This window comes from Musa acuminata, chromosome BXJ1-6 (genome assembly GCF_036884655.1).
Source record: "Musa acuminata AAA Group cultivar baxijiao chromosome BXJ1-6, Cavendish_Baxijiao_AAA, whole genome shotgun sequence".
In the NCBI taxonomy this organism is placed as follows: Eukaryota; Viridiplantae; Streptophyta; class Magnoliopsida; order Zingiberales; family Musaceae; genus Musa; species Musa acuminata.
Genome location: NC_088332.1, coordinates 10714693 through 10728302, shown reverse-complemented (window position 1 = coordinate 10728302; position 13610 = coordinate 10714693). Strand labels below are relative to the sequence as shown.

General features: G+C 41.4%; 3 protein-coding genes and 1 non-coding gene across 10 annotated transcripts; 3 read left to right on the top strand and 1 right to left on the bottom strand.

Annotated features, from left to right (window-relative positions):
• The first annotated feature begins 1186 nt into the window (after window positions 1-1186).
• Window positions 1187-1735, top strand: LOC135677422 (pectinesterase inhibitor 28-like). Its single transcript, XM_065189777.1, has one exon. It carries the CDS (start codon window positions 1187-1189, stop codon window positions 1733-1735), a length of 549 nt encoding a protein of 182 aa, XP_065045849.1.
• Window positions 1736-2427: 692 nt separating this feature from the next.
• LOC135677956 (small nucleolar RNA Z221/R21b) lies at window positions 2428-2526 on the top strand. The gene has a single exon (XR_010514785.1). It is a non-coding gene; the product is annotated as a small nucleolar RNA Z221/R21b (small nucleolar RNA).
• A 451-nt stretch (window positions 2527-2977) lies between these two features.
• LOC135676208 (probable thiamine biosynthetic bifunctional enzyme, chloroplastic) lies at window positions 2978-7069 on the bottom strand. The gene is made up of 10 exons (XM_065187130.1): window positions 6937-7069; window positions 6612-6857; window positions 6457-6531; window positions 5428-5503; window positions 5274-5349; window positions 5020-5154; window positions 4261-4325; window positions 4044-4171; window positions 3712-3965; window positions 2978-3635 (listed from the first exon to the last, which is right to left on the bottom strand). Exons 1-10 carry the CDS (start codon window positions 7063-7065, stop codon window positions 3095-3097), a joined length of 1725 nt encoding a protein of 574 aa, XP_065043202.1. The 5' UTR covers window positions 7066-7069; the 3' UTR covers window positions 2978-3094.
• Window positions 7070-7324: 255 nt separating this feature from the next.
• On the top strand, window positions 7325-12156 carry LOC103987668 (YTH domain-containing protein ECT4). Of its 7 annotated transcripts, XM_065187131.1 has the most exons (7): window positions 7476-7558; window positions 8556-8620; window positions 8769-9147; window positions 9598-10122; window positions 10566-10778; window positions 11428-11602; window positions 11728-12156. In XM_065187131.1, the coding sequence occupies exons 3-7, from the start codon at window positions 9034-9036 to the stop codon at window positions 11751-11753; spliced, it is 1053 nt and encodes a 350-aa protein (XP_065043203.1). In that variant the 5' UTR covers window positions 7476-7558; window positions 8556-8620; window positions 8769-9033; the 3' UTR covers window positions 11754-12156. The 7 variants fall into 7 exon arrangements, with proteins under 7 accessions (XP_009404310.2, XP_009404314.2, XP_009404309.2 ...); XM_009406035.3 differs by lacking the exons at window positions 7476-7558; window positions 8769-9147 and adding an exon at window positions 7325-7465; XM_009406034.3 differs by lacking the exon at window positions 8769-9147 and having other exon boundaries at window positions 7418-7558.
• The last annotated feature ends 1454 nt before the right edge of the window (window positions 12157-13610 follow it).

Sequence of the window (13610 nt, the reverse complement as noted above, 5' to 3'; positions counted from 1 at the left end):
GTTGGTTATGATTGTTCGATTATGACATAAAAGATTGCCTTAAGTCATGTCGCGAAAGGATCCTTCCCTTAGCTCCAATGCATTAATATAAATTTTGATTGTTTGATCAAAATGCCAGCCAACTAAGATTTCATTTCACGTTTGTCTTTGAACGGTGCCAAGAAAATGTCGAATGTTTTCGATTCACAAAGTGTCAAACCTTACAAAATTATATCGAGGGTATAACCAACAAAGCTCCTTCAATACTTAAGTTAGTTTTGTTTATGAGGTGTCGATCAAGTGTTGAATCAATGGAGAGTCGAGGAACGAAACTGATGGTGATAGGACCTTTCATAGTGGGGTTTTAGGACATCTATACTTGAAGACGTATATTAACTTAATGTCGAGGAACAAGTATGCTACGTCGAATATGAAAAACGTGCAATAATCATAGACGTAACTTATAATGTCTTAGGTGCCAAACGTGATATCAACATAGTGCTAGAGTATCATGTCGAGTTATCGATCAATATAGTGTCAAGCTATCAAGCATGAGATATCAAAGTATCATCCACATAGTGCTAGAACATGACATTATGATGTTAGTAATAGGTGTCGGTTACACCAATCATCCCCATATGAGCAAGTGCGCTATGCCAACACCGACAGTGCAATTGCACGAGCATCAAACCGGGTTGACTCCACGACGTGCATTAGCACATCAGACAGTCAAATACGAACGAACACTGGGAATATAGCAAACCGGTGTTTAATCATTTTAGCACGAGCGTCGTACGAGCCCCGACATCAACCCAACACTAATAAGACAAACCACCAGCACCAGATTCTGCTCAATCATTGTCTTCGTATCGACTCAGAGGACACCGAGGATTAGATTAGATCATGCAAAGCAATCCGGTTTGGTTTGCCTTCTCGATCCCACATCAATGGTTGCATGAATCCACCTGTGTCACGGTGTGAGGCTGTATCAATGATTTGGACTCGGTAATTGCACTGCACCGATTGATTCTTCCAAAAGGTTGTGCAGCATGGCACGTTCGCTGTAACATTCTCGCAAAGGACAACGGAGCTGCTCTCCCCCAACACTAATTGCTTTTAGTGGAGCACGAAATCCAACATATAAAGTAGTGGTGCCATGTAAAGCTTCCTTCCTTGACACAGCCTCCTTTGCCCAAGCACCACTGCCATGGCTTCCTCTCCCTCCTCCTTCTTCTTCTTCTTCTTGCTTCTCCTCACACCCTCGCTTGCCTCCCCACCACCTCCACCTTCCTCCACGTTAATCCAAACCACATGCAGCCTGACGTCCAACTACGACTTCTGCGTCGCCGCGCTCCGATCCGACCCTCGCAGCCTGAGAGCCAAGGACGTCAAGTCCCTATCCGCCATCGCTCTCCGGATCGCCGTCGCCAAGGCGAAGACCACAGCGGCGTACGCGGCCAGCCTCGCCAAGAACGCTACCGAGGCGGCGGCGTCCCGGTCGGCGTTCGGGACCTGCGTGGAGAAGTACAAGAACGCCGGCGAGGCGCTGCGGTGGGCGCTCGGCTCGCTGGCGCAGGAGAACTACGACTACGCCTGCGTGCACATCGGTGCGGCCCAGGAGTACGCCAGCACATGCGGCAGGCTCTTCTTCCGGAGGAATCCCGGCATGGCGTTCCCGGCGGCGATGGCCAAAAGAGAGGATGAGCTGCAGCGCCTGTGTGGCACTGCCTTCGACATCATCTCCCAGCTTGGTTGATACACGCATTTTGTCAAACACTCGTACCGACTCATAACATATCAATGATATTAGCATCATAAGTTGTAGTTGTACTGTGGTATTTTGGGATTAGAAAACCCCAATTGATATCCAGTCATGCTGTCATGAACTTGTGGTGTGACTACCGTACCTTATTATATGAAGAGGAAGTGGTGAAGGTTGTTGCTTGTCTCCTAGCAATTACCATCCATATGAGAGACAGGACCTTCGAGCTTTACTGGTTGTAGCTATGATTGAAGGAATATGGTTTTGGCTGTGGCTTTCGGTAAAGGTCTTTGCCACACCCTCTTTTGAGAGGCTTCTCTACTAAGCACAGCATCCACAGCGTTGTCCTCTGCTCTTCATGTCTTGGGGTATATATAAAGCCTGTGTGATTGGACCACAGGGATCAAGTAGACTCACCGACGTCCTTGCGAGCAGGAGAGTCCACTCAGGCCTCTTGTCCACAGAGAGAATAGCCTGATGGGCCAAAGATGGGCCGACAACAAACAAGGATGCTTTTTTTTGAGTCGGAGCATCGTTAGAGTTAGGGTTTGTCGAGGGGCACCTTTCGTCTCTATATAGACGCGGTTGGCGACCATCGCATCGCCGTCCGGCCTCTGCGTCGTCTCCGTTGGTCCCCTTCTCACGGTTTTTGTTCTTGGTCTTTATCTTCTCTCTGGATCGGGCTGTGGCGATGATGAAGACGACAGTCATGCACCACGCTGATGAGGAATTCTCCTCGAATGTGCTGACGACAAAGTCTTGTACCCATTTTTCTCTCTGAGTCTTCCCGATCTGTGATTCTTTTCTTGTCAGTCTCTCGGTTGTGGTTGGCGAGGTTGGTTTGTCTTCTCATCTGATCGCCGGACTTGTCTCTTTTGTGTTAGATCTAAGCGTAATGCCTCTGTCTTTTCTCCGATCATTCTTTCCCTTCCTATTTTTCTTTGTGGGGGCAGAACAAAGATCAGATGATGAGGGCTCTAACAAGCCCAACCATGCTGCCGACCGAACTGGCTCCTCGTGTGCCCTGTAGATGCCGCATTTCTACATGCTGCTTTTAGTAGGTTAGATCGGAGATGTTTCCTGGGCAACACACTTGCAGTAGAATGACATTATGCACGCCTTTTGTTCATGCGGACGTCTGTTGACCCGAAGATGTAGTAAGCCTCTTCACAAGAATGCGGACGTCTTCACAGCCAAATACACATCGAAGAAATCACTGCCTGCAAAAGAATCAGAGACACACAACTTCGGAAGCAGTCATTTACCCTCTTGATCGATCGATACATCAACTGCTATAATGTCAGGACTTATTCACATTCCAGTTGAAACCTGGAAAGAAACTATACCCAAACATCAAACCGATAATTTAGCGTGGGAGGATGAGTCCATCAGGATTGACTTGAGCCGACGGGCTTCAGTACCAATACACTCGCGATCAAATAGAGCAGAGACGACGGCAACACCTTTCAGGCTCGGGACGCTAATCTCCATCACTGAGCCAGCATTTGCAGCGCTGATACCACCAATGGCGACCACAGGCACTTTGGAAGCCAGACAAACCGCCTTCAAGCCATCCAAACCCACCGTGAGATTGTTGGCCTTTGTAGTAGTCGGGAAAACACCTCCACAGCCGATGTAATCCGCGCCATCCGCCCATGCCTGCGCTGCTTGTGCTGCGGTCTTACATGAGACGCCGATGATCTTTTGAGGCCCTAAAATGCTACGAGCAACTCGAGCTGGCATATCAGATTGCCCTACATGCACGCCATCGGCATCACAGGCGAGTGCAACATCAACTCGGTCATTGATCAGCAGCGGCACTCCGTTGGATCGGCATATTTCCAAGCAAGCGTTTGCTGCTTCGATGAAGTCACGGGTCTCAGCCTCCTTGTCTCTGATGGCATGAGGAGAATAAGAAGAATCGAAACCTCAGCAGAACTAAGAACTGAAGGAATTCGCATGTTTCATACCTCAACTGAACAATGGTGGCACCTCCTTCGATGGACGCTTTCACGGCATCCACAATGGAACGACCCCACTTCCTGTTCATCCCAGAATCCGTAACTGCGTACAAGAAAAGATCATTAGCATCAAATGATCTCGCTCCTGCAGTATGGGCATGAGTGTTGAGATCAAATAAGTGGTCCAAGGGGCCTTGAGGTCCGTTTCCAATTAAGATATCTTTGCTGTAGTCAAGAGCACTCTCAACAAACGTCTTGGCCCTCTGCAAAAATTAACAGGCAACTTGAAGTTCATAAGCTTGTGTAATTGAATTTACAGTTTATATGCACAAGAGGATCACCTGAACAGCTTGCAGCATCGGGGAACCTTTGGCGAGTTCTGCTGCTATGCATGAAGCAAGAGTGCATCCAGTGCCATGGGTGTTACGGGTGTTTACGTGTGATCCGCGTAACACATGATAATTTTCTCCTACAAGAAGAAAATCCCAATTCAGTTCAATAACTAAGCAAAAAGGCTTACGGATGAGCCGATATGGCTGTCAAGAGGTAGAGGCATACCATCAAAAAATACATCAGTTGCTTCTGATGAACCTGGGAGATGGCCACCTTTCACAAGTACATTCCTGCAAATGATACCTCATCAAAATAATTCTCAAAGGAATCGAAATAGAAGCTTTGATCATTCATAGCATCTCGTTTTCTTGGTCTAACATCAAAAGGACAATCATGTCAGGATACCAGAATATTACGGTCACAACATGAAACTGAGGAAAAATACATCTTGGCATGATCATGTCTCTGATATTTTGGAAAACATCAATAGAAATTTTCATAATCTGGTTTCGACAAACTTCCAAGCAACTTATTAATAGATCCATCTGATGGGAGAAAACTTGCACAGAACAGATAAACTCAAGAACACAACAAAGATCAAGGAAACTACTGTTAGCATCAAGTCCTACATTTTCTAGCATCATACAATGCTCTAGATTAAAGACAACTCATAGGATCATTGGATAAAGAAGTAAGAAATAACACATATTTAACCTACGATTATAGAGTTTGCAAAACAAGAAGCATGGGTGACAAACTGAAAATACCACAGAAACATATAGTGAAGTAAAAATATCATGAATGACCTATTATCATTTTACCAAAACTATCCATGAAACACCGACACGATGAGTGCATATATGAGAGGTCAAAGGATAAGGTGACTGAAGTGGGTGATAAAGAAACAATGTATACTAGCATGAGAATGAAGAACGCTGAACGATTTAGAACATACACAACTTCAAAATGAATGCAGAAACTTACCTGGGACCTAAGTTATGTATAGATTTTGCTGCAGAACACATGTCAGATACTGTTCTAAATGACATGCCTCCAAGTAAAGCTGATGCTTCTTTGAGATTTGGAGTAACAATATCAGCCATCGCAAAAAGTTCATCCCTGAAATACAGAACTACATATTTCATGTGCACCTTCAAAATAAGTGCATTTAACTCATTTGTGTGACTCGTGATGGTTCACATCAACCAACAATTCATCTAATATCATATGGCCTATACCGATATCCTGAAAGTGTTGATGGCCCAGCAAGCATGTCGCCGCTTGTAGAAACCATGACTGGATCCACAACTAAAGCTGCCTTCCAAATTATAACAATATCAACTAAGGTACTGATAAATTATCATGCAAGTTCATTTGTCCTCGAGCCATTACCTTTAACAGGGAACTCCTGAAGACTACGGCATAGAACTTTTATTATGCCTACAGAAGGAAGCATCCCCGTCTTTACCTGTCAGGTTGAAACAAAAAATTGTATTGAAAGGAAAGAAGACCAGAAAAGAGACAGAAACAGAGAGCTAATAGCAATAAATACATTAGGGGAGAAAGGGTTTTAATAATTTCAACTCAAACTGCTGACAATTTAGCAATCTGGGAACAGAACATCCAAACAAAAGAAAAGAAAAATAACAAACAAAGGAAGCACTACAGCATATCAACAGACAGAAATTAACCACAAAAACAGAGTGAAGATGATCAAATGGAATGAACAAAAATTAGCAGGTAGCATGTTATCCAAGAATCGAATATGCTTGAGGTAACCATGGTGAATATATAATTAGATTTAGAATATGGAGAAGCCATCACACCTAATCTATTTACTTGCATCATCAAAGCTATCTCAACCAGACTAGATCTTTGAATGCACAGAATGGAGTACAACACCAATGCCACAAGAACTCATATCAGAGCACATATTCATAACAAAACCAATGTGATATATTTAAAGGCTTCCTATCTGCATTACCACATTTATTTCCCACATATACCTCATATCAGAGCACTTATTCAGACAAAGTTAGATGCCTATGCCAATTATCAACCATTTTTGCTCGAGTGAACAATAACTAGACTTCAACATCACACATCTCCAATGTGCAAATTACAAAGCTTAGGATGTACATTTCAGGAAAAAATATAAAGAAAGAATAAAGAAACTTCAACATATTAGAGAAACGTGTGAAAACATAACAATTAGATGGAATCATAGACATTAGAGAAATATCTTTTTATGTATTCAGTCGTATGGTGGGAAAAGAATACTATCATATTATAGTGGCAACATTTGTTACCATATAACATGGCATTTCAAACCACGCAAGAAAGAAGAAACACGCATCACCACAAGCGTTCACCGTTTAATATGCATGACTTGACATAGTTAAAGTTATCTCAGTATCATACCACATCGACCGCCATATCGGAAAGCACCGATCTCAGCTGCTCCGCCACGAACGCCTCCGGCACGGGATGGACACCCTGCCACACACCCAAATCAATCCCCAAAAGCCTGACGCCTACTCGTCGTAAAAGCAGAAAGAGGCCAAGAGATCTCAGACCTGAACCCCGACGGTATTCTGCGCGGTGACGGCCGTGATGACGGAGGAGCAGTATGCGCCGAGGGCCCCGCAGGCCTTGATGTCGGCCTGGATCCCGGCTCCGGCGCCAGAGTCGGACCCGGCGACGGTGAGCACGTGAGGCATCCTCCTCCCACCGCCGTTTCCCGCCGCCATCACCACTGCGGTCGTCCTCCGTGCGCTCCCAGGGATCCGCCCGCCGGATCTCGACGAAGGCCGCGTGTAAATCTGGAGAAAGTACGGTAGAGCAGATCATGATCGTAGGCTTGATTACGCTACAAAGCTGAGACGTGGAAATGATGAGTACCAGAGAAGACGGAGAAGCGGTCGCGACGGCGGCGACTGCCATGAAGCTTGATGTGTCAAATGAAGGGTTGATTTGCATCTTTGATGCCCTAAATCTTCGCGAATCGCACGAATCTAAAAGCTCAAACATTATCCCAAAATCCCTTAAAAATAACCCCGAAAATGGCCGTTAACGGGTTAGAGCACGCCGAGCCGATCCGATCCGCCTCGGTGTAGCCTCCGGATGAATCATTTCCAATCGGATCCTTCAATCCAACATCAGATGCTGCACACCCATGATCTGATCGGATCGGGTCGGATCAAAAGCGGACGGAGGCCGAACCGGATATTAATCTCCTTTGTACTCAGTCGACATTTTTTCCTTCGATTCCGGCCCTCCTTCCGCCGAAAAGAAACCCTACTCCGATCTCTCTTCGAGTCGGAATCCCTCAGCGGCATTGCGTCTCTCCCCCCGGCGTCTCTCGTGATCCCTTCTCACCTTTTCTCTTGCCTTATCTTGGGTGCCATTTCTTCGCACTGCGCTTAGGGAGGTCGTCGATCCTTGTCTGCATGATCAATGTCATCAAGTTGATGTAGTTATTGCGTTCAACATTTTGATTATATCTACATTGCGTTCGAGTAGGGTATGGATTATATTTCTTCTAACAAAATTGTCTCATTGCCATCACCATGCCATGTTTAATCCACATTGTTCATCTCAAGTGCTAGAAGCATTTCAACTCTGCAAGGTCAGATATGGATTACCAATGCATGGTAGGGTAGATCAGCCTAATCACTGGGGCTACCCTTCTAATGTTTCTTCTTTTATTTGTCTGTCTTATTCTATTAATCAATATTGGATAAGGGTAATAGAAGTGGGTATGATCAAGAAAAGGCTATACAGCTTTTGGGATTAGTACATCAAAGGAATGTGTAAGGTTGTGAGATATTGTTTGTGGCATAGTCAACTATTGCCACAAAGTGAATATTGGTGGGCTACAGGCTTCCTTGACATTGAAGCTTCATAAGTGGACAAGGAAGCATATCATGGTGAAAAGTCAAAATTCTAAAATTAGTATTTTGCAATTGGTATGGAGGATGTAGCAGCAGGGGTCAACACTTGGTGGTATTCAAGAAAGCTTTGGGGGTGCTGTTGGATGTTACTTTGAGATGAGTGCTTGAGCATTGCAATTAGTGCACCAGATCAAGGCGCTTAAAAGAAAACTTGGATAGGTTAAAAGTAACAAAGAATTGGCATGTGATGTAATCTTCAATGTTATAGTAAGCTGAGAGAATCTGTTACTATCTAAGCAAGTCAGAGGATGGTTGATAGTTCTATCTTTTCTCATAAATTCAAGAAATAAAACTCAATTACAATTTCTGCATTTGTCTTTATCTCCTACAAGTTCATACGAAATATAGTTCTACAGGATGTAATATGGGAACACACTAACAATTGTGTTTGATTTTGTGGTCCTTTTGCTGCTAGAGGATACAAAATTTTCATTCACAACCAATTTCCTTAGTCTCTAGCTTGTGTATGCTTTGGAGATTCTAGTCAGTTTAGTTCAAGTGTTATACCTCATGATGATCTTCATCTATAAGCCGAATCAACTTTGATCTTACTTTTTAATTCTGTAGTGTCTGAAGCATTCGTGATGGATCCAAAGGCAGATTCCGCTTTTGATCTGGATGAAGAACGTGTTGTAAGTGATGATTAGATTCCTTGTTGTTGTCTATGGTGCTTGCTCATTCTTTTCTTCCATCAATTTCTACAGTCCCTAGTTTGGTAGTTCGATGAAGTTCCATATTGAACACAAAAAGAAGTTAATGCTAGGTATATCTTTGTTCCAGTAGATCCTAATAAGCAAAACTTTATGAATCTGCAATTGACCAACTTCTGCTTCAATCAACTAAATATGGGCAACTAATGGTGTCTTCAATGGATCACCTTCAGTGGAAAGTCTCCGATAGGGCAGAAATAATGCCTAGGTGCTCATGGGTATCAGACCTTGCAATTGTAGACTCACAAAGTACAGCAGAATCCTCTGGTGAAAGGACAAATGCCCATACTGCTGGTTCAGAGTCTTGATTGGATTCTAGAGGTTTGAAAATTACAATGAGAAAAGCCAGAGTTGATTTAGAAGATTCTGCAAGGACATTGAATCCAAAACCAAAAGTTGCTCCCTCGTCATTTGACTTTCCTGGTGAAGATACCAAGCACTTTAACAAGGTGCAAACTAGCTTTTCCTCATTTCCTACAGCCTAAATTGGTTTAAGGTCACAATTTGATATGGCTTAACCTTGAGTAGGAATTTATTGCTTGCAAGCAGCCAAAAGTTTGGTGGGTGATTATTTACCTATTTTAAGTTTTCCTTATTGATATTAAGAGAAGAATTGCATGACATCCCTGTGTTTTGGTATGCAGTTTGCATCTGTCTCATGTAAAATTGAAGGATGAAATGCACTTGAGAATGTAGCATCAGGCCAATAATCATCACTGGTTTAGCTGAAAATGATATTGACTGTTCTACTTTTAACTGCAGTCGTGCAGTTCGATCAAATTAAGATGATTTATTTTAATTTGATATTTAAGTCTTTTGTATCTTCCCTTTGCCCATTTTATACAGCTCTTCTCTTTATCTCAGGCAGTTGATTTGTTTTCATCTCATGATTGTCTCAGGCTCCAAATCTGAGTTCTAGTTTACAAGCAGTTGAAGCTGCTCAAGGGTTCTCCCATGGTCGTGGTCGGATAATACCTTCACTCTCTAATGAAAGACAGGATGGGTTTTTCTATAGAGATAATCACATGAATCTGCGAAGGACCGCCCAGGCTGTTCATGGTCATAACCATTTTGGAGTGAATAAGAAATATAGCTCACACAAAACTTTCGAAGTTTCAAGAGAGCTAGTTCATGGTCCCCGGGCAAACAAATCGAATAGTTGTTTGGGCTCATCAACCAGAAACAACAATTTGAACCAGTTTGTTTGCCGAGATAAATATAACAAAACAGATTTTCAGATTGAATATGAAAATGCCAAGTTCTTCATGATAAAGTCATACAATGAAGATGATGTCCACAAAAGTGTCAAATACAATGTGTGGGCAAGTACTCCCAATGGTAATAAAAAGCTGGATGCTGTATTCTGGGTTGCAGAGAGATTAATGAAGAAGGGCTCAAAGTGTCCAATTTTCCTATTTTTCTCAGTGCGTAATGTTGTTTTATCTTATGCTTATTGGATTCGTTTAGTGTTTTATAAACTCAATATCTGGATCCTATAGCAATTACATATTAGTTCCTCAGTTTCTTCACATGAATTCTACTTTAGGCCTTCTTGTTGTTTAACCCTGCCATAGAAGAACGATTTTAATCAATTTGCTGATTGATAGATTACATTACAAGTGCCACTGCGAAGGTTGTTCATGATGTATTTATTTTTTGTGTCTTAAATTTGTTAATTTTGCTTTTCTTGTTAATTCAATGTTGATGTAAATTTCAGAAGCCAGACTTAATCTACTCCTCTTTTCTGATTATCTAGAGCTGTATAAATCACAATGGACATTACCCGTCAGAATTTCTCCATTGAGAAGTTATAGTTTATGGTTTTTATGGTCATTACTGAATTTTAAAATTCTCTTTTTGATTTCAGGTTAATGCCAGTGGTCAGTTTGTTGGTTTGGCTGAAATGATTGGACCTGTTGATTTCAACAAGAACCTTGATTTCTGGCAAAAAGAGACCTGGAATGGGTTTTTCCCAGTGAAGTGGCACATCATAAAGGACATACCCAACAGACTTTTTCAAAGTATTAGGCTTGAGAACAATGACAACAAGGCTGTAACATTTAGTAAGGATACTCAGGAGGTATCATTCTCTTTATCTTGCATTGGTAACCTCATAGATTGAAGTCCACAATCTCTATGTTTCAAAAACCTTTCAGAATCTGTAAATTGATAGAAGAAACAACTAATCTCTATGTTTCTTCTTCTTCTTCTTCTTCTTCTTCTTCTTCTTCTTTTGTTTGCCCGTTAGAGAGATTTCCTATCATGCAAGTGTTGCTTGGGCAACAATTTACTGTGGTTTTTGAGATGTTTGATCAAAAAAATAAAGATATAGAAAGAGAATTGTCATGTGCATGTGAGATCCAAAGATTCAGCAATCTGCAAGGGAATCTTTTACTTCAAATTTACTCTCTAGAGGACTTTGTTCCTGCATAGGGATAGACTATAAACAAATACTGTGTGATAGTAAATCACTAGTGATCAGTTACTCTTTCTACTACTGTCGAATGCCAGGGCGTCTTTAATCTCCCTTGTCAAGATGGGACTTCAAATGGTTGACCGACGAGCAATTTATTTTTTCTGACTTCCAGGAGATCTTATGTCTTTATTGATTATTGATATGCTTTGCAAAGGCTTTTGTGATTCTTTTGCAAGCAAAAAAATACTCAGTTTAACTTGACCTGTTATTATTATATACATTTTTTGTTTACATCTGCACTTAGCCTTTGTAGATAGGGCTGCCACAAGGTTTACAAATGCTGCACATATTCAAGGGCCACCCTCTGGGAACATCACTACTGGATGATTTCGGGTTCTATGAACAGAGAGAGAAATCACTCCAGGCCACAAGGAGAAGGAGGCCTGCTGTGATGGATGTAGATTTTGAATTCTATGATGACAGTTGTGGTAAAATTTTCATCCCCCATATCCCTTGTGGTTCTCATTTTTTGATTGCATGGAAAAAGGTTTCGCCAGACTTGAAGTAAAACTTCAGAAGTAAGAAGCTAACCTATTGCGATTTTTTTATGCAGGAAAAATTGGAAGCAGCAGTAAATGAAATGAATGTGACTGGAAAGCCTAGAAAATCTTGTGATTTCATGTGGGTGCCATCCAGCACCAGAGGACATTCAAATCATTCACAGGCAAGAAATTGACATGGCAGATTCTTGCCCTGATGGATGGGTAGGAGATTTCAAATTTACTGTTGCTCTCTCTCTCTCTCTCTTTTCTGTATGTAATATATATAGCATGCCATTTACAAACTTCCCGTGGCAGCTTACTGCTTGCAGTTTCTTTTCTCTATTTGAACTTCGAGAACTGTTTGGCTTCTTCCCAAAGAAGAATGAGAACTGCTTACATTGGCAGCAGCATCCCCAGCATACAGATTTAAACTTTTGGATCTACTTGAGAAGCAGATTTGCTTATGTTTATTTGCATTGGTACCAATATAAAGCACCAAACCATCAATCAATTTGAAAATGTATTAATCAAGTCAGAACTCATTGCAAAAAAAAATAGGCTTCTACAGAATACAAGGCCAGATTTCTTAACCATCTTTTGTAATTTTGTTGACAGAATTTGAAGCTAAGGTTCGTGCATTTGTGAATACATCATTCACAATCTTGAAACTAGGATATGGATTTTACCTACCACAACTTAGCATGAGAAGGGATAGATAACAATTTATTGAGAAACAACTGCAATTTAGTAGCATGTGACCATCTCATCTACAGGTTACTCTTTAATCAGAAAAGATGTAGAATCATACCAGCAATCTGTTGTCCTTACCCAATTCATTGAAATAAATATACAATCTAGAGGCCCCTGACCATCTCATCTACAGGTTGCTCTTTAGCCAGAAAAGATGTAGAATCATACAAGCAATATTGATGTTAATTGATTGATAGAGAACTACAATTTAGGGGCATGTGACCAATCTCACCTACAGGTTGTTATGAGTAAACAACTAAAGCCATAAGAGACTTGGTGTTAATTAATTTAGTTTCTCAGAGCAATATGCTAATTACTGGAAAAAGAATAGTAATACAAAATAATTCCTAGTACATTGAAAGAATTATGTAAATTATGACTCTATCTCACCTGTGCTCTTATGATAGTACATTTCTTTTCTTGCTCTGCCTTCTCCACAATGAACTTTGCCTGCTCAGCCTCCTGTGCTGCCACCTGTTTTGCTTCTGTCCCTACCAAAGCTCAAGGATGCAATTGAGACGTCATACAGTGACAGCCTGCAAATGCTGATCAAACACATCCTTTTTTTTTTAACCTTCAGTGTCATCCACATATCTATTTACACTGAAAAAAATTCCCTTACGAACTATATCAAGCATACCTCCCTTTGTGTGATCAGCTGGCTGGCATTGCATTGTGCCACCACAGATTTCAGTGTCTAATGAATAATAGATGACAGAACTGTCTCATTGTAATTCTCCCCAAGAGAAAGGTATATTGTAGCCAAGCAGTCCGCAAATGGCCATGTCAGAACACGAAGCCCAATTTTTACCTAAGCAAAAGGAAAAAAAAGATTTTAAAAACTAAATTGTTGTAAATCAAAAGACATCTTGATGCAAATATTCAAGCAACAAAAATGATATTGCTATCAAATTAACAGGCAGACTTTCCAAATATTCCGGATCAAGAGGGACAGTCTCAAACTGTTCACAATTGACAAGCACAGTTTCCAACCTTTTCTAGTATCAAAAGCACCAACATAAATATGAATATATCTTATCATAGTAAGCCACTACTCCTCGCTCCCATTGTCTTGACACAATAGACATACGTATCAATAGTAAAAGCTATAAAAAGATGATGCGAAGATGAGTATAATATTCTCAAAAAGGAATCATGTGCATGATACTCATTATATCAAATTCACAATAAAGCTATAGCTTGC